Source organism: Antennarius striatus, chromosome 6 (assembly GCF_040054535.1).
Source record: "Antennarius striatus isolate MH-2024 chromosome 6, ASM4005453v1, whole genome shotgun sequence".
Taxonomy (NCBI): domain Eukaryota; kingdom Metazoa; phylum Chordata; class Actinopteri; order Lophiiformes; family Antennariidae; genus Antennarius; species Antennarius striatus.
In genome coordinates, this window is record NC_090781.1 from 9,443,352 (window position 1) to 9,467,122 (window position 23,771).

Below are 23,771 nucleotides of genomic sequence, written 5' to 3' on the forward strand. Positions count from 1 at the left end.
ACTTTCTGCTTGATTACGTTTTATTTTCATTCTCAGTAACTCGACCAATAGTTGCTTGTAAAGCATGTTCAGATACATACTTAGTGTGAGTACCCTAACATGCCATGTAAGTGCAACAAAAGTGAAAAAAAAAAAAAAAAGTGTAATTCAAAAGTAGGTCTATGACCTTTAATATACAACATACAATAAAGAGATTTGTGTGTTGTTTTGATGGCATCTGTTGTTCTGAGGGAACAATAGGTAATAAACCTGGTTGGTGTTCAGTTAAAATGTTCTTATTTTATATAATTCACAATGAAGACAAGAAGAATGAACCTCGTCATCTTTTCAGTTTTTTTCAGACTCAGTGGACTTCACACATCAACTACAGTATGTGTGTGTGCGTGTGTGTGTGTGTGTGTGTGTGTGTGTGTGTGTGTGTGTGTGTGTGTGTGTGTGTGTGTGTGTGTGTGTGTGTGTGTGTGTGTGTGTGTGTGTGTGTGTGTCTGAAAGAGAGAGAGATTGAGGTGAAATTTGTCTCAGAGTTCCAAAGAAAGAAAAAGTCCTGGTTGCTGGGTCAAATTGACCTACACATCAACGTTGTTTTATAAACAGGGGGTGGTTTCAAATATGTGAAATAAACCAGTGGTCCCCAAAACCCGGGCCACGGACTGGTACCAGTCCATGGGTCATTTGGTACCATGCCACACAGAAAGAAAAAATTATTTACATTAATTCTGTTTTTATTTATGTTGGAGTCTGAAAGATGTTTTATTTTGAAATATTACCTGATTCTCTGTTATACCCATCTGTCAGTGGTCCCCAACCACCGGGTTGCGACCCGGTACCGGACAGCACAGAAAATTAGATTTTGTTTCATTGATTACCAGTCTACAGATGTTTTATTTTGAAAAGTGACGTCTGTGTTAAATTAAGCACAGAAGAATGCATGCGTCTATCCCGCTTGATAGGTCTCGGTCACGTGACAGGTTAGTAGCCATTACCCCTAAATTAAGCGCCCACAACGGCGCCAGTGTTCTAGGATTAAAGTCAAGGCAGATACACAAAAAACACAAAGCATTACTGACACAAAAAAGTATCAAAAACCCTGCTTCCATTATTTCCTGTCTTTGTGAAGCAGGATTTTATGCAGTGACAAAAAAACAAAAAACTGCCGAGTGCACCGGACGTCCGGAACACACTTCAGGTGTCATTGTCTCCCATTACCCCTAGATGAGCAGGCCCTAACCACTTATTGTCATTATTGTAATTATTATTATTTGATTGACTTGTCCACCCTTTAATTGGAAATTATCAGTATTTGTCCTACGTTGAATGCACAGATTGTAAGTCACTATATTTCAAAATATACCTCATCAATGCAGTCACTTCAATCAAGTTTTTAATATAATTTAATATAATAATAATAATTTTTACAATTATTTTGTTCACAGAGATGTTGATTATAAATTTATGAAAAAAGTTTTTTTATTGTCTATTGATGTCTGCATTTTACATGAAACCACTGTGGATGATTTATCACAGTTCTTTTTCAGTCGCTAACAAGCGTTTGTTCAAACAGCAGTCACATTTTCAAAACTTTTAACACAGACTCACACCTACAAAGCACAATTGACCAAATGGTTAATTTTCTTCTCAAAAACACATTTTGTTAAACAAACACTAACTCTTCATTTCAAAATAGAATACATCTTTTTCTGTAAACACACTTTACCAAAACACTGGATATTCGACTCAAAATGAAATTACTGTGTCAAACAATAGTGCTTGTTTTCACTTCATAAGGTACATGCAGTCAATCAAAATACTGGGTATAGTTGACATTTGAAAGATTACATAGACTTTTATGCTTCAGTTTTAATGGTATTTTCCTGCAAAATGTACACAAAATATCTTGGTTGGGAACTTTATGTCCACATGCAATTTTCACATTCAAAAGCATTCCAGTAAAGAGCACATCAGTTTTTTCTCCTTTACAGTTTATTACAGGAAGTACAGTAAAAATACTATTTACAATTTGATAGAACAGAAAAAGCTTACAGTGAACAAAATAGCCATGAAACACACAAGAGCATTCTGAACAAAAAGAACAACAACAGCAAAAAGCGCAGAAAAAAAGTGTGTGTGTGTGTGTGTGTGTGTGTGTGTGTGTGTGTGTGTGTGTGTGTGTGTGTGTGTGTGTGTGTGTGTGTGTGTGTGGTGGTGGTGGTGGTGGTGGTGGTGGGGCTTACGTAAAAAAACACAAAATTACGGTCTCTACGATCTCTGATATCATCCAAGGCAATGCATCTGGGATAGTACCGCTGGGTATGCCGGATCCACCGTTGGCAATGATTAGCTGTGTGTCAATGGGGGGGCAGTGACACAGTGGTAGAGCGGGTCGTCCTATGTTACAAGATTGGCGGTTCGATTCCCCCTCCACCCAAAAATACCCGGAGTGAGATCTGACAGTGTGTGAAAATGAAAGCATTGAGGAAATATGTTCACTGACTGCATATTGAGTGAAAAAAACATGAAATGTGTGAATGGTATGGCCACAAAAGACCGATGCTGTGCTAATTGTGTTTAGAGTTTTGCAAATTTGACTGCCGTTTGGACAAACGGTTGTTAGCGACTGAAAAAAACTGTATTAGACTACAGCTGTCCTGGCATCATTAACGATTATCGATCAAAGAAAACTGGTCCGTGAAAATATTCTTAGATGGAACCGGTCCGTGGTGCAAAGAAGGTTGGGATGAGGATATTCCTTCAGCCCGAGCACGAGTACCATGCTCATACTCATTAAAAATGCTTTGTCCATACCAGATACTCGTCTGCAACGAGTATCCGGTACATCCATACCACGGGTTCTATCTTTTAATGGCACAATGTCCAGGAGTTCTTTGACCACACAATCATTTCATACAGGCCATGCAAATATTTCCAGCTAAGACTTGTCTTTTATGTCAACAGTCATGTCAACACTGTGACAAAAATACTGTAATCCCTCGCGCATTTATGCTTCAAGATTCACCTCACCTCAGATTTTTTAGTCGGTAGTCACATGATACCATACGCGCATACTACTGGCTGACAGCATCCAGAAGTGTGCTGCGTTCCGAGACTCACGGAACGTAGCACACTTCCCTGTAATAAAGACACCCTTAAAAGCACTTCTAAAAAATCTATAAGAGTGTGGGAAAAGGTAATACATATGTAAGGTTGTTTAATATCAGAATGAGGAGTGTTCATAAACAATTAAATTGGTCCTGGAATGCATTAATTGCAACTAATGAGGGATCACTGTAGTCATATGCTTGGAGTTCAAGTTCCAACTGTGATTCAATAGCCACATTTAGCCAATATTCTGTGTTAAACAGTGGCATTAGACAAAATTTCAACATCACTGAGGCATTTTTTTTGCTAAACTCCCCTTCATCATATGACTTTTTATCCCATAAATGATCCCAATATGATATGATGCAAGCATTATGGTCACTGCTTGCTTTGTAATTTTTTTTAGGAATAACTGTCTCCTTTCTTGTCTGACTTTTCAAAGGGACCAGCTTGTGCTTGCGAAGTTCAGTCCGTTTTGGAAATTCCAAATCAATGTTGGTATAGAGTGCACTGAAGTGGTGTTGAAGCTTTGAAGTTATGAAACACACTATAAATACCTATCACATAAGGCTCAATGACTTACCTGTATGGTCAATAACAACCATAGACTGTCCCACTTGGTTAAGAACGTCCTGTGTTTATCTTCATATTTTGTTTTGCTGTGCATTTTACCCCTGCCAGTGTGACTGTGAACTTGACACAAAACTTAACAATTGGGACTTCTCTCCCAAAGCTTTGTGTCGATCACACATGTGTATGAGATGAAATACAAACATCCATACAGATACATGTCCAAAGACACCGCAAAGTTTGAATAAACTGACAGCACATTATGCTTTTTTTGTGCAAGAAGAATAAAACCACTGTCTGAATGTGGCTTCGAACTGCACGTCTCTTGTGGTGCTAAATGTAGGATTTGAGATTATTGTCATGTGTTGTGGCACATGTAGTACAGGCCCTGTGCTAGTATATATTAGAACGTTCAAGAGTTGATGTTCTACACATTCAACAAAGTTTTTAGATTACATTGGTATGAAATACTTTCTTTGTTTTAGCTACAATTTTAATAATACACAGTATTTGAACAAATTGATATCAGGGTTGTAGCTCGTATAAATAGCCCCAAAGGTGGCATTTGTTTGGCTTTCTGGCACTTTGAGTTTAAACACAAAAAAACAAACTAGGAAAACATGTTTACAAGAGGGGAAAAAATTGCAAAAAAGTTATTTAATGACCACTCTCTCTCTCTCTCTCTCTCTCTCTCTCTCTCTCTCTCTCTCTGATGTAAACATGGTTAGGTGACGTAAAGTAGGTGGGAAACACCTGTCTAAAATATCTTTAAACCAGTGGAAACACACGTGAAGTGTAGTCAGATGTACTGATGAGAGTTGAAAATGCTAATTCTCATTAGTGAGCTGATCGTGTGTCTGGGTTTGTGTAAGGTGAACTCAGCTCTTCTAGAGCTAACACAGGACAGAACTTTCAACACAGGAAGCATTGAGGCCTCATCTCTGACATGTAAGCTCCAAGCTAGACCTCGTCAACCTGCATTCTCTATGGATGGAGACTACATCATTGGAGGTGTTTTCTCCTTACACTACCACATGCACATAGTGAATCAGCATGACTACACCAGCATGCCTGACCCACTAACATGCACAGGAAGGTTAGTAAAAGGATAATAGAATTGTGTTGATGTGTAAGATGTATTTTTGATTGTGTTGAAAATACTTTGCATAGAATTGCCAACTTTAAGAAAACAGTGTCCATTCTATGGGAGGTTAAACATATATATGACATTTGTTCATTCATCTTCAGTACCCACTTCTTTCACTGATGCCAGTCCCGGGGTTGCGGGACCAACGTCAGCAGGTGTAATATATATATATATATATATATATATATATATATATATATATATATATATATATATATATCACACAGATGAGTCAGTGCAGCTATTTGTTATCATCTATATGATTGAACAGATTTTATTTCTTGTCTTTTGGGTTGTTGTTTTTTCGGGCTTCTGTTAAAATTGTCTTGGGGACATGTTCAATTCACAGCTGATTGTCTCTGTGTGCAGACTTGAATCAATGGAATTTCGCTTAACGAGAGCAATGATCTTTGCCATTAAGGAAATTAACAACAGTACAGAGCTGCTGCCAGGTATTAAACTTGGTTATGAAATCCATGATTCTTGCACCTCAGCTCTTGTAGCAGTTCATGTGGCATTTCAGCTTTCAAATGGCCTGGATCCAGAGTTTAACACTGGTGACAACTGCTCACAGTCAGGTATGGTGATGGGCATTGTTGGTGAATCTGGGTCTTCTCCATCCATCAGCATGTCAAGAGTCTTCGGGCCCTTTAATATTCCTCAGGTAAATATTCTTTGTTTTTTGCAAACAATTTTGCTCCTTAGCTTGTGTTGATATCCTATGTCTGTCTTGTTAGAGTCACATTTATGTTTTCATTTAGGTGAGCCATTTTGCCACTTGTGCATGTCTGTCCAATAAGCAGCAGTACCCAAATTTCTTGAGAACTGTACCAAGTGATAATTTCCAGGCTGATGCACTGGCCAAGCTTGTGAAGCATTTTGGCTGGACTTGGATAGGTGCTGTCCGAGCTGATACTGACTATGGGAATAATGGAATGGCGGCATTCCTGACCACAGCACAAAAAGAAGGGATCTGTGTGGAATATTCTGAATCTGTACTTCAGACCTTCTCACGGAGCAAGATCCAACGAGTAGCTGATATTATCCGCAGGTCCCTGCATCACTGATTTATTGCTTATTCAGCATATGACTGACCTTAAATCCATATATGTTAAGACAAAAGCATACGGAAGCTGAAATTGTCATCTCATTGTAAAACTGTAGATTTATGTTCTATGATTTTAAGTTAAAATTTATAAATTTCTCTTCATTCTTTCATCATTTTAAAATTAAGACTGATGAGACCAAAACGCTTCATGTAAAAGTAAAATATCCTAATACAAATATATTTTAATATTTTTATTAGTATAATACAATGCACTATAATGTCTCCTACAGGTCGACGGCTAAGGTTGTTGTGGTGTTTGCAGCTTCTGGAGATGTGAGAGTACTGTTTGAGGAGCTGTTGCATGAGCCTTCTCCACCTCGCCAGTGGGTAGGAAGTGAGGCCTGGTTAACCAATGTAGACCTGCTGAGGTTCAGTTTCAGTGTTGGAGCCATTGGATTTGTCATTGAGCAAGCTGACTCTCCTGGACTCAAAGAATTCCTACTGGATCTCTCGCCATCAAATCTTGCTTCCTCTGCAATACTTACTGAATTCTGGGAGGATTCATTCAACTGCAGGCTGGGAAAGAGTGAGTTGTTCAAACTGTTCTCCACTTACTTGAAGTCAACAGTATAAGATTTCTACTAATGAACACAGTTGTCTGTTTTTATAACACTACAACACTGTTTAATACATATTGGCAATGGGGAGTACTTCTCATTAGACTATATTTTCAGGCTACTCCACTTATCTCTGGCTACCTATAGTTCAAGTTGCCCATCTGTTATTTTGACTAGCTGTTCTTACTATAGCTGGCTTAACCCTAGAGAACCCACACCCATTTATCCTTACAGGAAAATTATGTGGGTTATACCACAGACTAAATGGACCACATATAACACATTTCTGAAGTTTTTCTCAAAACAATAATTTTTATTACCATAGATCTGGTTTGTTACACATATTACACGATGGGCGTAAGTGATATACTGTACATATTCCCCATTTGAAAATAAGTAAACCTGACAGTTTTTACTGCTTGCCAACACAAAAGTGCCATTTTATTTGCATTTCCATAACATATATCAAAACTGTGACTTCTATAACAAGGTTTAACATAAAATTCTTCATTAGTTTTACGTTGTAACAAAAAATATGTGAACTGCATCAAAAATAAATAGCACTGCTTATTTGGGAGCATTAGTAATAAGCTACCATATCTACAGAGAACTGAACAGCAGACCTAAAGACATAAATTGTACAAAAATGACCCCTTAAATGATGCATTTTTGGGAGCATTAATAATAAGATATCATAGCTACAAAGATCTGAACAACAGACCTAAAAACATAAATTGTGCAGAAAAAAATGTAATGCAGAAGAGAAAATCAAACTGTTGTATCATCAGCACCATGTTTGAAACATTTTCTCAGTTCTTAGGTCTGTAAAGTATCTTTTAATATTTAGCCTAGGCCAGATGACAGTTCCATCTTAATATTTCACTGACGAATGTATTTTGCTGACCTGAAATCATGTTTGGTCGTGGTAAATCCACTTGGTTCATTACTGTTAGAATAACCACACTCACTTGACTCGTTACTCTCCCTTGACTATTGGAATTGTAAAGAGGGTCATCAGGGTCTTCATCTGAGCTATCATCACATCCCTAAAACTCCCTGTCATCTACCACTATGGCCTCCAATGCACTGTGAAGAGTGTAACACGTGTTTCTTTTCATACTGCAAATGAAAATAACATAATATTTAATATTCAACAAAAATAAGACATTTATATTTTATGTGATCAGGATAGGATAGTAAAATCAGATCAAGAAGATGGAGGATTTAAAATACTTAGGGTCAACAGTCAAGAGCAATGGAGAGTTTGGAAAAGAGGGGAAGAAGCGTGTACAGGCAGGATGGAACGGGTGGAGGAAAGTGTCAGGTGTGATGTGTGATAGAAGAGTTTCAGCTAAAATGAAAGGAAAGGTGTACAAAACTGTGGTGAGACCAGCAATATTGTTTGGTCTAGAGACGGTGTCACTGAGGAAAAGACAGGAGACAGAACTGGAGGTAGCAGAGATGAAGATGCTGAGGTTCTCTCTGGGAGTGACCAGGAAGGATAGGATCAGGAATGAGTACATCAGAGGGACAGCACATGTTAGAGGTTTTGGAGATAAAGTCAGAGAGGCCAGACTGAGATGGTTTGGACATGTCCAGAGGAGAGATAGTGAATATATTGGTAGAAGGATGCTGAATTTTGCACTGCCAGGCAGGAGGCCTGGCAGAAGACCAAAGAGGAGGTTTGTGGATGTAATGAGAGACATGAAGGTAGTTGGTGTGAGAGAAGAGGATGCAAAGAACAGGGTTAGATGGAGGCAATTGATTCACTGTGGCGACCCCTGAAGGGAAAAGCCGAAAGAAAAAGAAGAAGGAGGATAGGATAGTAAAAATGTGTTAACATGTGCAGATTTCCCGAAAATGTTTTGTAACAAAAAATGCTTTTACATTATTTTGTGTTTATAATTGTTAAGCACACTTTATTTTAATTGAGCAGCAAAAAAAAAAAAAGTCAATATAATTGATGTAGCACAATTATTCATTCATTCATTCATTCATTCATCTTCCAACCCGCTTAATCCGCTAACGCAGGTCGCGGGGTAGCCAGTGCCTATCCTGGCAGTCTCAGGGCTTGAGGCGGGGGACACTCCGGGCACGACGCCAGTGTACCGCGGAGCCACATAGAAACAAACAAACAACCATTCACACACACACACACACTCCTATGGTCAATTTGGGACCGGCCAATCAACCTGAAGCGCATGCTTTTGGAGGTGGGAGGAAGCCGGAGAACCCGGAGAAAACCCACGCAGACACGGGGAAAGCATGCGAACTCCGCACAGAGCGGGACTCGAACCCGGGTCCGCGATGTTGTGAGGCAGCAGCGCTAACCACTGCGCCACCGTGCCGCCCGTAGCACAATTAATTGGGTGAATTTGTATCATTATGACAAATAGGTCACACCGATTTTTCATTCTTATTTTAACTTGTTTGATATTATTTTCTTCAACAAATATGGTCAGATCCAGTTGAAAGTATTATAGAACATGTTATCAAAGAATTAAACCTGTTAAATGTGTTTGAAATTACTTGTAGTGTCAAAACAAATCGCTTTTTGAAATTGGATGCTTCCTTGGAATTTGCACACTGGCCACACCACTATTTTGGAGACATCACTTCAGGTCACTAACACGTGACTGTCACATTGTCATGATACCAGGATGTTGAATATATGTCACTTAGGGACAAATCAAATATGAAGCTTTATACTGAAGAGACAGGGACATTCAGAGAGTGTGTGACACCGGTGTCACCGTGGGTCCTCTCGGGTCAATATAGCTGGCTTGGGTGCAATTAAATAGAGAAAATTCTCACCTTGTAAATAGTTTTTCACTTTGCTGTGATGGTAAGTAAGTTAATATTGTGGCAAAGAGAAACAATCAAATAGTAATTTTGGATTTTTCTTTTTGTCATTATCTTGGTTTAATTTCTTTTTTTTTCAGCTTGAATGAGATAATGTTGTTTAAAAAGTACTTGAAGCTTACAAAAAGTTAAATATTCATACAAGTGTTATGATTTCTTTAAATAATAGTCAAATTCTCCGATTTTGGATTGATTATGTTTCTGTGTTTCATGCAATGTAAGTTGCATTCAGACAAGGCAAATCGGATTCTAATCAGATTCCCTTTCATACCCGATTTTAAGGGGTTGAGTGTCCACTCTGTTTTTAGCACATGTCCTAATGGGGTCTTGCTCTGTTCAGACTAGGCCATATTTTTGACCGATCTGACAGGTTGCCATAGCAATGACATATGGGTGAAGCCGTCGTTCAGCGTGTGTAATGTGTAAAGTCATATAATTGTGACGGCGAAAACAACAACAATGAACATGGAGGTTGGTTACTTTAGTGTATTGGCGGTATCACTGTCAAGTAGAGATGGAGAAAATCTCAGATGCACCTCACATTGTCAAGTTCTTCTTCCATTTTTTACCACTCCATAGTGCGCAATGCTCTTTCTTTTATCGGCTCTTGCGTTGCGTAGGGTGACATCAGTCAGTCTAAAAATCGGATTTTGGCTGCCAGTCTGAATGCAGCTATAGACACTGAAGGCCTGAATACACGGGCAGATTGTAAGACATTTAGCAGGCCTCCAAATTTACTAAAGTTAAATTTTTGTATTCTTTTTTTTTGACAACAGTGGTGTCACTCAATAAACAGGGGAAGTGAATTCCAGCTGTGACCAGTGGAAATATTTTGGATGTTTGGTTTGCTATTTATAAATGTAGCCAATCAACTGATTTTTGGTCTTACATAAAACAAGCTGGTATACAATACAAAAATTATATCAATATTATCTGAAACTACAGCTACTGTTGTCTTCTGCTTTAGGTCCGGGCCCTGGTGAGATAATGTGTGATGGAACTCAAGACATGCAGAAGCTCCAGAACCCATACACTGACTTCTCCAATCTTCGAATCACTAACATGGTGTATAAGGCAGTTTATGCCATAGCACATGCCCTTCATAAGACTTTGTGCCAGAGTACAAAGTCTGTCACTCACTGTGACAAATACAAAAGGATAGAGGCCAAACAAGTCAGTGTAAATGACTAACAAAATCCAAGATCTTTTCCACAACTATACCATTTTAATTATATGATAAAATAATTTCAATATTATTTAATGATATCCTTTGTCTCCCTCATTGTGTTAATTTACTTAATCATCATAGGTTCTAACAGAACTAAAGAAAGTAAATTTTACACAAAATGGATATGATGTGTCATTTGATGAAAATGGGGATCCTGTGCCTAGGTATGAGTTGATAAACTGGCAAAGAGGTGACAGTGGCAACCTTGAGATGTTGATTGTGGGTCACTATGATGGGTCATTGCCGGTGGGCCAGGAGTTTTATATAAACAAAAACCTCACATTCATGGATGGTCTCAATAATGTAAGTAAGATCAAAAGAAAACATTCAATATATTTTAATATGAAAAGTTTTGCTTTCCAAAGGTATAAAATATACCTTTATACTGTCCTGTCCTTTGGCCTTTACATTCTGCTTGACACCATGCCTCTTATCACTATTTTGTTCACCAACAAGTTTGCTGACATATACTCCAATCATGGATCTCTCTTTTTTGGTAACACTCTGCACCCCTTCATCCACTCTCCGTTCTCTACTATCTCACATACAACCTGGGATGCATATGCACTGACCAAAATTCACAACACAATTTACCTCCACTTTCATACTAAGTGTATTTGAAACTCTCGTCACCTCTGAAACACTCCTGACAAGTTATTTCTTCAGTACAATCCCATCCCATTTCTTTTGTCCAATCCATGGTAGAACAGCTTGTAACCTGATCCAAAGCCCTTAGTCTTAATCCTCTTCCACCTGATCTACTGTACACACAATGCACTTCATTCTCTCCATTGTGCCAGCCAGCAATCTGTTTTTACCATTCATGGTATCAATGTTCAGTGTTCTTACTTTCATCTCAACGTTCTATTTCTTCTTCATCTCCTGCTGTCTCCATACTCAATTTACTCATCTCCTACTGAGACCTAACTATTTTCTGATACTTATAAATTTATTAGGCAGTTCAAACACAAGATTCTATGTTATTGTTTGCTGTACTATATATTGTACTAGTATGAAATCCATGTCAGTTTAGCTGTTACTTTTTCAAGCTGGAAAAGAAGAATTGCAATATGAATTTGTACTTAAAAAATGTAAATGCCCATGTGTTGTCTCTAACTTTAACTCCTGCAGTGAAAATTCAGAAGTTTAAAATTAGTGTACAGGTAGCAAGCCTAATATTTAGGGAGGGCTTTTCTTGACAGCCTGAACAAAATATGACAGGAATTGTCAACTAACAATAGTTTGGGGGGATTGGATAGATGTGAAAGATGTGAACATCTCTGAAACACAGCTGAATATGTCTCGGTTCATTTGTTTCTATATATCAGTTGCCTAAGTCAGTGTGCAATGAAAACTGCCCTCCAGGAACCCGTAAGGCTTTACAGAAAGGACAGCCCATCTGCTGTTACGATTGTGTACCATGTGCAGAAGGAGAGATTAGTAATACTACAGGTAATTTATTTTCTAAAAAATATCTACAACATCAACTACAGTATGTTAACATCTAAAACTATTTGTAACATTTACTTTTTCAGATTCTCCTGATTGCCTTCCTTGCCTCAAAGAGTACTGGTCTAATACAAAGAGAGACACTTGTTTGCCCAAGCCTGTAGAGTTTCTTTCATATGATGAAGTCCTAGGAATCATTTTGGCAGCATTCTCAGTTGGGGGTGCCTCTCTCACCATCATGACTGCAGTTGTGTTCTTTCGTCACAGAGCATCTCCCATTGTCAGGGCCAATAACTCTGAGCTGAGCTTCCTGCTGCTCTTCTCCCTGACTCTATGTTTCTTGAGTTCATTGACATTCATTGGAGCTCCCTCTGACTGGTCCTGCATGCTGCGCCACACAGCCTTTGGAATCACCTTTGTCCTCTGTATTGCTTGTGTTTTAGGGAAAACAGTTGTAGTGTTAATGGCCTTCAAGGCCACCCTCCCAGGCAGCAACGTCATGAAATGGTTTGGTCCTCCACAGCAAAGAATGACTGTAGTGTCTTTTACATTTATTCAGGTTCTAATATGTACCCTTTGGTTGGTTATTAGTCCTCCAACTCCAACAAAAAACTTAAACGTATATAAAAAAAAAATCATTATGGAGTGTGCGTTAGGCTCAGCCACTGGGTTCTGGGCTGTACTCGGGTACATTGGCCTGCTTGCTCTCTTTTCCTTAGTGCTTGCTGTCCGAGCAAGAAAACTGCCCGACAGTTTTAATGAAGCCAAGCTCATCACCTTCAGCATGTTGATATTCTGTGCAGTCTGGATCACTTTTATCCCAGCGTACATTAGCTCCCCTGGGAAATTTACTGTGGCTGTTGAGATATTTGCCATTCTGGCCTCTAGTTTTGGCCTAATATTCTGTATCTTTGCTCCAAAATGTTTCATCATACTGTTTAAGCCCGAGAAAAACACCAAGAAAAAGTTGACAAATAAAAAATGATTCAAAGACATCTGAGTTCTATAAGCAATGTGATGTATATGTGAATATATATATATATATATATATGTGTATATATATATATATATATATATATATACACACACACGGTGTGCCCTCATTCTTTGAAATTAATGCGTTTCAGGAACCATATGTGATTAAGGAATCTGTGATCGAGATCTCAATCTATTTATCTTATTATTTACAGTAATTTAGACGTTTATGAACCCTCCCCATCCTGATATTAAACCACGTTCGATCTGTATTACCTTTTCCACACTCAATAGAATGCGTGTACGGTATCACGTGACTGCCAACCAAAAATCTGCGATGAGGTGGAGTCACGAGCGTTGATGTGCGACGGCGTACGGTATACATATATATATATATCCCTCCTGCTATGTTTCTATGTTTTAAAGTTGGAAGATCTTAGAAAGGTAGTTAAAATATTTTTTTCAGGACGAAACTCCTTCTGCTTAATTAACATAATCAACATATAATATGAAAATGGTTTATTTCAGTAGTCCCCAACCTTTTTTGCACCACGGACCTGTTTCATCTAAGAAAATATTTTCAAGGACCGGTGTTTATTTGTTCAATAATTGTTAATGACGCCAATAACAAATCATCTGCAGTGGTTTTATGTAAAATGCAGACATTAACAGACAATAAACAACCTTTTTTTCATGAATTGATAACATCTCTGTAAATGAAATAGTTGTAAGAAATAATTATATTAAAAACTCGATTCAACTGTCTGCACTAATGAGCTTTATTTTGAAATATAGCGACTTACAATCAGTGCATTCAACATAGGAGAAATACTGATCATTTCTATACAAAAGGTTGAACAATCAAATCATAATAATTACATTAATAAGAATTATTGAGAATTAGTGGTTGGGGACCGCTGATCTAGGGGTAACGGGAGACAATGACACTTAAAGTGTGTTCTAGACATCCGGTATACTCCGCAGTTTGGTTTTCTTTATGGTCACCACAGAAAATCCTGCTTCGCAAAGAAAGGAGGTTGGAAAATGGAAGCAGGGTTTTTTAATACATCTCAGGATGATCTGCCTTTACTTTAATCCAGAACACTGGCGCAGTTGTGGACGCTTAATTTAGGGGTAGCAGCTGCTAACCTGTCACGTGCCCGAGACCTGTCAAGCAGGACAGACGCATGCATTAGTCTGTGCGTAATTCCGAACAGACGTCACTTTTCAAAATAATCTGTAGACTGGTAATCAATGAAACAAAATCTAATTTTCTGTGCTGTCCGATACCGGGTCGCGACCCAGTGGTTGGGGACCACTGACAGACGGATATAACAGAGAATCAGGTAATATTTCAAAATAAAACATCTTTCAGACTCAAACATGAATAAAACAGAATTAATGTACATTATTTTTTCTTTCTGTGTGGCATGGTACCAAATGACCCATGGATTGGTACCAGTCCATGGCCCGGGTGTTGGGGACCACTGGTTTATTTCACATGTTTGAAACCAACCCCTGCATGTTTATAAAACAACGTTAATGTGTAGGTCAATTTGACCCAGCAACCAGGACTATTTCTTTCTTTGGAACTGTGAGACACATTTCACCCCTATCTCTCTCTCTTTCACACACACACACACACACACACACACACACACACACACACACACACACACACACACACACACACACACACACACACACACACACACACACACACACATACTGTAGTTGATGTGTGAAGTCCACTGAGTCTGAAAAAAACTGAAAAGATGACGAGGTTCATTCTTCTTGTCTTCATTGTGAATTATATAAAATAAGAACATTTTAACTGAACACCAACCAGGTTTATTACCTATTGTTCCCTCAGAACAACAGCTGCCATCAAAACAACACACAAATCTCTTTATTATACGTTGTATTTTGTTGCACTTACATGGCATGTTAGGGTACTCACACTAAGTATGTATCTGAACATGCTTTACATCTCTACAAACTTCCAACAAGGTACCCCAACCTTTCCTTTCCCCGGCCACATCAACCAGCTCTGACTGGGGGATCCCAAGGCAGCGTTGAGGAATAATCCCACCACCTGGTCCCAGGTCTGCCCCGAAGTCTCCTCCCAGCTGGACGTGCCAGGAACACCTCCCTCGAGAGGCGCCCTGGAGGCATCTGCATCAGATGCCCAAACCACCTCAACTGACTCCACGTAAAGAAACAGCAACTCTACTTTGAGCCTCTCACAAATAGCAGTGTTGCTAACCCTATCTCTAAGGGAGACACCAGCTACCCACCTGAGAAAACCTATTTTGGCCGCTTGTATCCGCGATCTTGTTCTTTCAGTCATGACTCATCGCTCATGACCATAGGTCCAAAATGTAAACCCACGACTACGCCTCGATATCCTGTCCATGAAAATCACAAACAGAAGTGATGACAAAGCACAGCCATGGTGACGGCCAACAGCCACATGGAACAAGTTCAGTTTACTGTCGAGAACTTGAACACAAGTCTCACTTTGGACATATAAGGATTGGATGGCTCTGAGGAAAGACCACCTCACCCCATAGTCCCGCAGTACTGTACCTCCAACAATATGTCTCTGGGAACCTGATCATATACCTTCTCCAAGTCCACAAAACACATGTAGACTGGATGGGCATAATCCCAAGACCCCTCCAAGATCCCTGTAAGTGTACAGAGCTGCTCTGTTCCATGACCAGGATGGAATCCACATTGTTCTTCTTCAATCTGAGGTTCGACAATCGGCTGGACCCTCCTTTCCAGCACCTTGGAGAAAACTTTCCCAGGGAGGGTGAGGAGTGTGATGGCCCTGCAGTTGGCACACAGTCTGCAAACTTATGAGCAGGGAATGAATGCACGATGTATTTATATGTACTAGAACATTCTCAAAAATCAAGGCTGCCAGCAATTCGGGTCAGGTTGAAAGTTATCGCCACCAGAGTAAGAGAATTCTGTCACAAACTGCCTCTTATTTCATTTTTGTTTTTTTAATTATTGATGGGTTTGTCCCCCTGCAGTAGCAAAATGATGTATTGAGTTTCTTGGGGATCACTGGTGCTGAAGTAGGAACTAGTGTTGGCCGGTTCAGGTTTCTGCCCAGAAGCATTAACAGTTTTTTGAACGCTGAACTATTTTGCTACTTGATGTTAACTATCGGTCGAGTTAACTGAGAATGAAAATAAAACGTAATCAAGCAGAAAGTAATCAAGCATAAAGTGACGTCTTAGATTACAAGGAAGTGCATCAGCGCATCATTCACTGAAGTATGGTGCAAAACCTCAGTGGCACCTTGACTTAGCCTCTACACCCCCTGAAAATAAAATCCATTTAGCAAAGATAGAGCTGTATAAACCAGAGTGGGGACTATCCCCCCCATCCCCCCCAAAACTCAAACCTTACGCATTCTTTGGTGTTTCACAGCACAACATTACATTTTTCATAGTTTTGTGCTTCTTTTATTCAACAGGAGGTTAAACTAAGTAACTAATTTTTGAATTGACCTGACATTGCATCAACAGTAAATTAATTATGTCTGTTCGTTTTATTGCATGTCATAAAATTTAAAAAAAAAAAGTTCCCCATTTCTCTTTAAAAACTAAACCACTGAAAATCTAGTTTCATGGCATTTCGATCTAATCATTTAAAGTACAGTCAGTTAAGTTTGGTGACGCAATGAAATGTGTCAGAGGTTAGGGATCATAGTTTTGAGGAAGGCCTCACACTCCTTTGAAAGAACTTATGGATATGCAATAACCCAGAAGTGAGAGAGGGGAGAGACATTGGAGCGTATTGGAAATGCACTTAACTCTGGAGGGATTTAGAGTGTTTGTGAGTACAGAGAGCCTGAGGCAAAGTTCCTGGTTAACTCCTCACATGCATAAACAACCATTCATTTTTTAATTAACATGAAATCAGATCCTCACGGTTCAGTGACTTGGTAAGGTGTGCTGTAGTGTTTATTTATGACTTTGAATATGTGTAATTATTATTATTATTTTTTTAATCTTATATACTGATCTGATCCCAGAAGGGAAGTTAAGAGCACAATCTAGTTAGAAAATACTTAAAACACATGCATACATGATAGTGTGTACAGGTCCCTGTAGCAATGCAGCTCCGTTTGGCCTTCTCTGTACTTCTCTATCAACATCCTCAAAGCAAATACTGCATCTGTAGTACTCTTTTTTTGCATGAAACCATACTGCTGCTCACAAATGTTCACTTCTGCCCTTAGTCTGTCCTTATTTTATTTTGTTTTATTTATTCATTTTAATCCTCTTATTTGAATAATATAAATATTTTAAATAATGTATTTATTTCATGTGCTTTATGATAAGTTATTTAAAATAAACAACATGAAAAATCATGTATTAGTTATCCAACAAAAAAAGTCCATACGGCAAAATAAGATCAAACCAGAATGCAACATTATTTACTTTATTAATTATCACAACTTGTGATGCTGCAACTGCGTAACATGTACATTTAAAACTATCCAAAGCTATTCATGCGAAGATAATCAGTGTACCTAACCAATACATTGTTGTTGTCCGGCTTCCTCCCACCTCCAAAAAATGTGTGGTTAACTGGCCGGTCACAAATTACCTGTAGGAGTGAGTGTGTGTGTGAGTGTTTATATGTCTGTGTATAGCTCCGCGGTGCACTGGCGTCGTGCCCGGAGTTTCCCAACCTCACACCCTCAGACAAGCTGGAAGAGGCTCCGTGACCCGCGCAAGCGGATGAAGCGGGTAAGATAATGAATGAATGAACAATAATATCAGACTTCATACCAAATTGTGAAAACAAATGTATTGGTATTATAAAACAAGCGCACCAATGTAGTCAAAATCAATGTGGTGATGTAGCGACTTTGTGTTGGCAAATCATGGATTGTGCTGTGCGGGTATTGTGAAGCCGTACATGAATGCTAGCAGGCTAATGGGAGAAAGAAAGATAACTAATCATGAGATTGTGAAAGGAGCTGAAGTTAAAGGAAAAGGCACCTTTCAAAAGACCAACTGGAAAATAAATTTTAGAGAATTGATAGTTCTGTTAGCTGACTACATGAACAGAACTGTATGTAGTTACTTCTTCTTTTCCTTTCGGCTTTTCCCTTCAGGGGTCGCCACAGCGAATCAATTTCCTCCATCTAACCCTGTTTTCTGCATCCTCTTCTCTCACACCAACTACCTTCATGTCCTCTTTCACTACATCCATAAACCTCCTCTTTGGTCTTCCTCTAGGCCTCCTGCCTGGCAGTTCAAAACTCAGCATCCTTCTACCAATATATTCACTATCTCTCCTCTGGACATGTCCAAACCATCTCAGTCTGGCCTCTCTGACTTTATCTCCAAGACCTCTAACATGTGCTGTCCCTCTGATGTACTCATTCCTGATCCCATCCTTCCTGGTCACTCCCAGAGAGAACCTCAGCATCTTCATCTCTGCTACCTCTAGCTCTGTCTCCTGTCTTTTCTTCAATGACACTGTCTCTAGACCAAACAACATCGCTGGTCTCACCACAGTTTTGTACACCTTTCCCTTCATTTTAGCTGAAACTCTTCTATCACACATCACACCTGACACTTTCCTCCACCCGTTCCATCCTGCCTGGACACGCTTCTTCACCTCTTTTCCACACTCTCCATTGCTCTGGACTGTTGAGCCTAAGTACTTAAAATCCTCCACCTTCTTGATCTCTTCTCCCTCTAACCTCACTATTCCACTTGGGTCCCTCTCATTCACACACATGTACTCTGTCTTACTGCGGCTAACCTTCATTCCTCTCCTTTCCAGGACAAACCTCCACTTCTCTAGCTTCTCCTCCACCTGTTCCCTGCTCTCACTACAGATCACAATGTCATCTGCAAACATCATAGTCCATGGAGATTCCTGTCTAACCTCGTCTGTCATCCTGTCCATCACCATGGCAAACAAGAAGGGGCTCAGAGCTGATCCCTGATGCAGTCCCACCTCCACCTTGAACTCCTCTGTCACACCTACAGCACACCTCACCACTGTCTTACAGTCTATATACATGTCCTGCACCGTTCTAACATACTTCTCTGCCACTGCAGACTTCCTCATACAATACCACAGTTCCTCTCTGGGCACCCTGTCATAAGCTTTCTCCAGATCTACAAAAACACAATGCAGCTCCCTCTGGCCTTCTCTGTACTTCTCTATCAACATCCTCAAAGCAAATACTGCATCTGTAGTACTCTTTTTTGGCATGAAACCATACTGCTGCTCACAAATGTTCACTTCTGCCCTTAGTCTAGCTTCCACTACTCTCTCCCATAACTTCATTGTATGGCTCATCAGCTTTATTCCTCTGTAGTTGCCACAACTCTGCACATCTCCCTTGTTCTTAAAAATGGGCACCAGCACACTTCTCCTCCATTCCTCAGGCATCTTCTCACTATCTAAGATCCTGTTGAACAACCCAGTCAGAAACTCTACTGCCACCTCTCCTAGACACTTCCATACCTTTACAGGTATATCATCAGGACCGACTGCCTTTCCACTCTTCATCCTCTTCAATGCCCTCCTCACTTCATCCTGACTAATCTTTGCTACATCCTGGTCCACAACAGTCACCTCTTCTAGTCTTTGTTCCCTCTCATTTTCCACGTTCATCAACTCTTGAAAGTACTCTTTCCATCTTCCCATCACACTACTGGCACCTGTCAATAGACTTCCATCCCTATCCTTAATCACTCTAACCTGCTGCACGTCCTTCCCATCTCTATCTCTCTCTCTTGCCAACCGGTATAGATCAGTCTCTCCCTCCTTACTGTCCAACCTAGCATACAAGTCATCATAAGCTTCTTGTTTGGCCTTTGCTACCTCTACCTTCACCTTACGCTGCATCTCCCTGTACTCCTGTCTACTCTCCTCAGTCCTCTCAGTGTCCCACTTCCTCTTGGCTAACCTCTTTCTCTGTATACACTCCTGTACCTCCTCATTCCACCACCAAGTCTCCTTATCTACTTTCCTTCCAGATGACACACCAAGTACTCTCCTACCTGTCTCCCTGATCACATTAGCTGTAGCTGTCCAGTCATCTGGAAGCACCTCCTGACCACCCAGAGCCTGTCTTAACTCCTTCCTAAAAGTCATGCAACATTCTTCCTTTTTCAGCTTCCACCATTTTGTCTTCTGCTCTGCCTTTGCCCTCTTCATCTTCCTCACCACCAGAGTCATCCTACACACCACCATCCTATGCTGTTTGGCTACACTCTCACCTACCACTACTTTGCAGTCACTGATCTCTTTCAGGTTACACCGTCTACACAAGATGTAGTCTACCTGTGTGCTCCTACCGCCACTCTTATAGGTCACTCTATGTTCCTGCCTCTTCTGGAAGAAAGTATTCACTACAGCCATTTCCATCCTTTTTGCAAAGTCATCTACCATCTGTCCTTCTGCGTTCCTCTCCTGGATACCAAACCTGCCCATCACCTCCTCATCACCTCTGTTTCCTGCACCAACATGTCCATTGAAGTCTGCTCCAATGACAACTCTCTCACTTCTAGGCATGCTCTGCATCACTTCATCAAGGTCCGACCAGAATTTCTCCTTCTCCTCCAGCTCACATCCTACCTGTGGAGCATACCCGCTAACAACATTGAACATCACACCTTCTATTTCTAGCTTCAGGCTCATCACTCTATCTGATACTGTTTTTACCTCCAGGACATTCCTAACAAACTCCTCCTTCAAGATAACTCCTACTCCATTTCTCTTCCCATCTACACCATGATAGAACAACTTGAACCCTGCTCCTAAACTTCTAGCCTTGCTACCTTTCCACCTGGTCTCCTGGATACACAGTATGTCTACCTTCCTCCTCTGCATCATGTCAACCAACTCTCTACCTTTTCCTGTCATAGTTCCAACATTCAACGTCCCTACTCTCAGTCCTATAGTCTTGGTGTTCCTCTTCTCTTTCTTCGTGCGAACGCACTTTCCTCCTCTCCTTCTTCGACTGTATGTAGTTACTTAAACACCGTTTTTGTCGGATGACCGAGTAGCATTTTGGATACTAAATCGATTGTCCCATTTCAAACGGAAACCATAGCTGGACAGACTGTTCGTGCTGGCCAGCTAGTTTCACTCAGAATCTGTTGCTGTTTTCTGTGTCGTTCCTATTGTTTGGACTCTGCTCGAAAACATGAAAATTGTTGGAACAGTTACAGTGACAAAAAAAAGTATTTAGTCAGCCTGAAATTGTGCAAGTTCTCCCACTTAAAAAGAGGAGAGAGGCCTGTAATTGTTATCATAGGTGTACCTCAACTATGAAAGACAGAATGAGAAAAAAAAAATCCAGAAAATCACATTTTCTGATTTTTAAAGAATTTATTTTGAAATTATGGTTTAAAATAAGTGTTTGGTCAATAACAAAAGTTTGTCTCAATACTTTGTTATATACTCTGTGTTGGCAATGACAGAGGTCAAATGTTTTCTGTAAGTCTTCATAAGATTTTCACACACTTTTGCTGGTATTTTGGCCCATTCCTCCATGCAGATCTCCTCTAGAGCAGTGATGTTTCGGGGCTGTCGTTGGGCAACACAGACTTTCAACTCCCTCCAAAGATTTTCTATGGGGTTGAGATCTTGAGACTGGCTAGGCCACTCCAGGACCTTGAAATGCTTCTTACGAAGCCAATCCTTTGTTGCCCGGGCAGTGTGTTTGGGATCATTGTCATGCTGAAAGACCCAGCCACGTTTCATCTTCAATGCCCTTGCTGATAGAAGGAGGTTTTCACTCAAAATCTCAAGATACATGGCCTCATTCATTCTTTCCTTCACACGGATAAGTCGTCCTGGTCCCTTTGCAGAAAAACAGCCCCAACGCATGATGTTTCCACCCCTATGCTTCACAGTAGGTATGGTGTTCCTTGGATGCAGTTCAGTATTCTTTCTCCTCCAAACATGAGAAGTTGAGTTTCTACCAAAAAGTTCTATTTTGGTTTCATCTGACCATAGGACATTCTCCCAGTCCTCTTCTGGATCATCCAAGTGCTCTCTAGCAAACTTCAGACCGGCCCGGACGTGTACTGCCTTAAGCAGGGGGACACGTCTGGCCTTGCAGGATTTGAGTCCCTGGGGACGCAGTGTGTTGCTGATAGTAGCCTTTGTTACTTTGGTCCCAGCTCTCTGCAGGTCTTTCACTAGCTCCCCCCGTGTGGTTCTGGGATGTTTTCTCAGTGGTCTTGTATGTCTTCCATTTTCTAATAATTGCTCCCATAGTTGATTTCTTTACACCAAGCTGATTTCCTATTGCAGATTCAGTCTTCCCAGCCTGGTACAGGTCTACAATTTTGTTTCTGGTGTCCTTTGACTAGTCTTGGCCATAGTGGAGTTTGAAGTGTGACTGTTTGAGGTTGTGGACAGATGTATTTTATACTGCTAATGAGGTCAAACAGGTGCCATTAAACAGGTAACGAGTGGAGGACAGAGGAGCCTCTTAAAGAAGTGACAGCTCTGTGAGAGCCAGACATCTGTGCTGTTTGTAGGTGACCAAATACTTATTTTCCATCATAAGTTGCAAATGAATTAATTAAAAATCAGACAATGAGATATTCTGGATTTTTTCCCCTCATTCTGTCTCTCATAGTTGAGGTATACCTATGATGACAATTACAGGCCTCTCTCCTCCTTTTAAGTGGGAGAACTTGGACTATTGGTGGCTGACTAAATACTTTTCTTCCCCACTGTATGACACTCTAAAATTATGTTAACTGGAAATCCATGTATAATTAGCTATTTCTTCTAACATAGCAGATGGCTTACGCCATATTATTCATGTGATTCCTTCTGGCAGATGCACCGTGATTGGTTGGGTGCCGTAATTGGTTGGGCGCTTAATTGACAGGTAGTGGGTGGAGTTGGTGACAGCGTGAGAATTTTTCAAGTGAGCTTATTCAGATATATAGGTGGGGAGATATCAGAGTATGCACTAAACCATGTGTGTCAAACTCAAGTCCGAGGTCCAAATTATACATCATACATATACCGTAGGTACACATCATTATATGTGGCCCACGAAAGCTTTGACCAAAAACTACATTTCTCCCAATGCAGTGATTAAGCACATTTTTTAACACTGACAAAAAACTTTTGAAGTTAATCTCCTGACTTGTGTTTGATGGCATTTGTCTAGATTCACTTGGATAGTTTGATCCTTGATTGACGGAGTTCTGTGGATTTCATAACCTGACAAAATAAAAGGATTTATGTTATAACAGACAAACAAAAAAAACAACAAAATATTTTTCTGTGCAACTGTAATGTTTGTTACTTGAATAATTAATGAATTCAGCATTATTTAATATTAAGGAGTAGTTACATTTATTTTACATTACATTGAGTTACATTTTGTTACATCTGTAACTTACATCTTGGTTTTTGAGGACAGCCATTATGCTGATTTAGTGAAAATTAATTTGACACCCCTGCACTAGACTATGTATAATTGCTGAACCATCTTTTCCTCCTATACTCCTCCCAGTCATATAATATTTTTTTTGCCCTGTGGGAAATAAATAGACCCTTTATCAAGTGAGCAAAGCTACATGTATCTGATGTAGTTGTCACAGGAGCAGTTCCTCACTATATTAAAAAAGCAAAAGCATAGCAAACATGCATATGCTGCAGATGTGCTTGATCACATATGTGCTTGTTCTGAACCTGAACACAGTTTCTGGTTGTAAAATGTTTGGTAGGTTTGACATGCCAAGCTTGTTC

General features: G+C 39.9%; 1 protein-coding gene across 1 annotated transcript; it reads left to right on the forward strand.

The window, feature by feature from the left end:
* The first annotated feature begins 4,610 nt into the window (after positions 1–4,610).
* LOC137596648 (extracellular calcium-sensing receptor-like) lies at positions 4,611–13,002 on the forward strand. Its single transcript, XM_068317340.1, has 8 exons — positions 4,611–4,762; positions 5,183–5,477; positions 5,575–5,864; positions 6,152–6,447; positions 10,308–10,513; positions 10,650–10,871; positions 11,897–12,020; positions 12,104–13,002. The coding sequence occupies exons 1-8, from the start codon at positions 4,653–4,655 to the stop codon at positions 13,000–13,002; spliced, it is 2,442 nt and encodes an 813-aa protein (XP_068173441.1). The 5' UTR covers positions 4,611–4,652.
* Positions 13,003–23,771: the final 10,769 nt, after the last annotated feature.

Coding starts and splice junctions, on each gene's coding strand:
- LOC137596648 (XM_068317340.1), top strand. CDS start 4,653: ATGGATGGAGACTACATCATTGGAGGTGTTTTCTCCTTACACTACCAC. Junction 5,865..6,151: donor GTAGCTGATATTATCCGCAG/GTCCCTGCATCA, acceptor TGTCTCCTACAG/GTCGACGGCTAAGGTTGTTG. Junction 10,872..11,896: donor TCATGGATGGTCTCAATAAT/GTAAGTAAGATC, acceptor TCTATATATCAG/TTGCCTAAGTCAGTGTGCAA.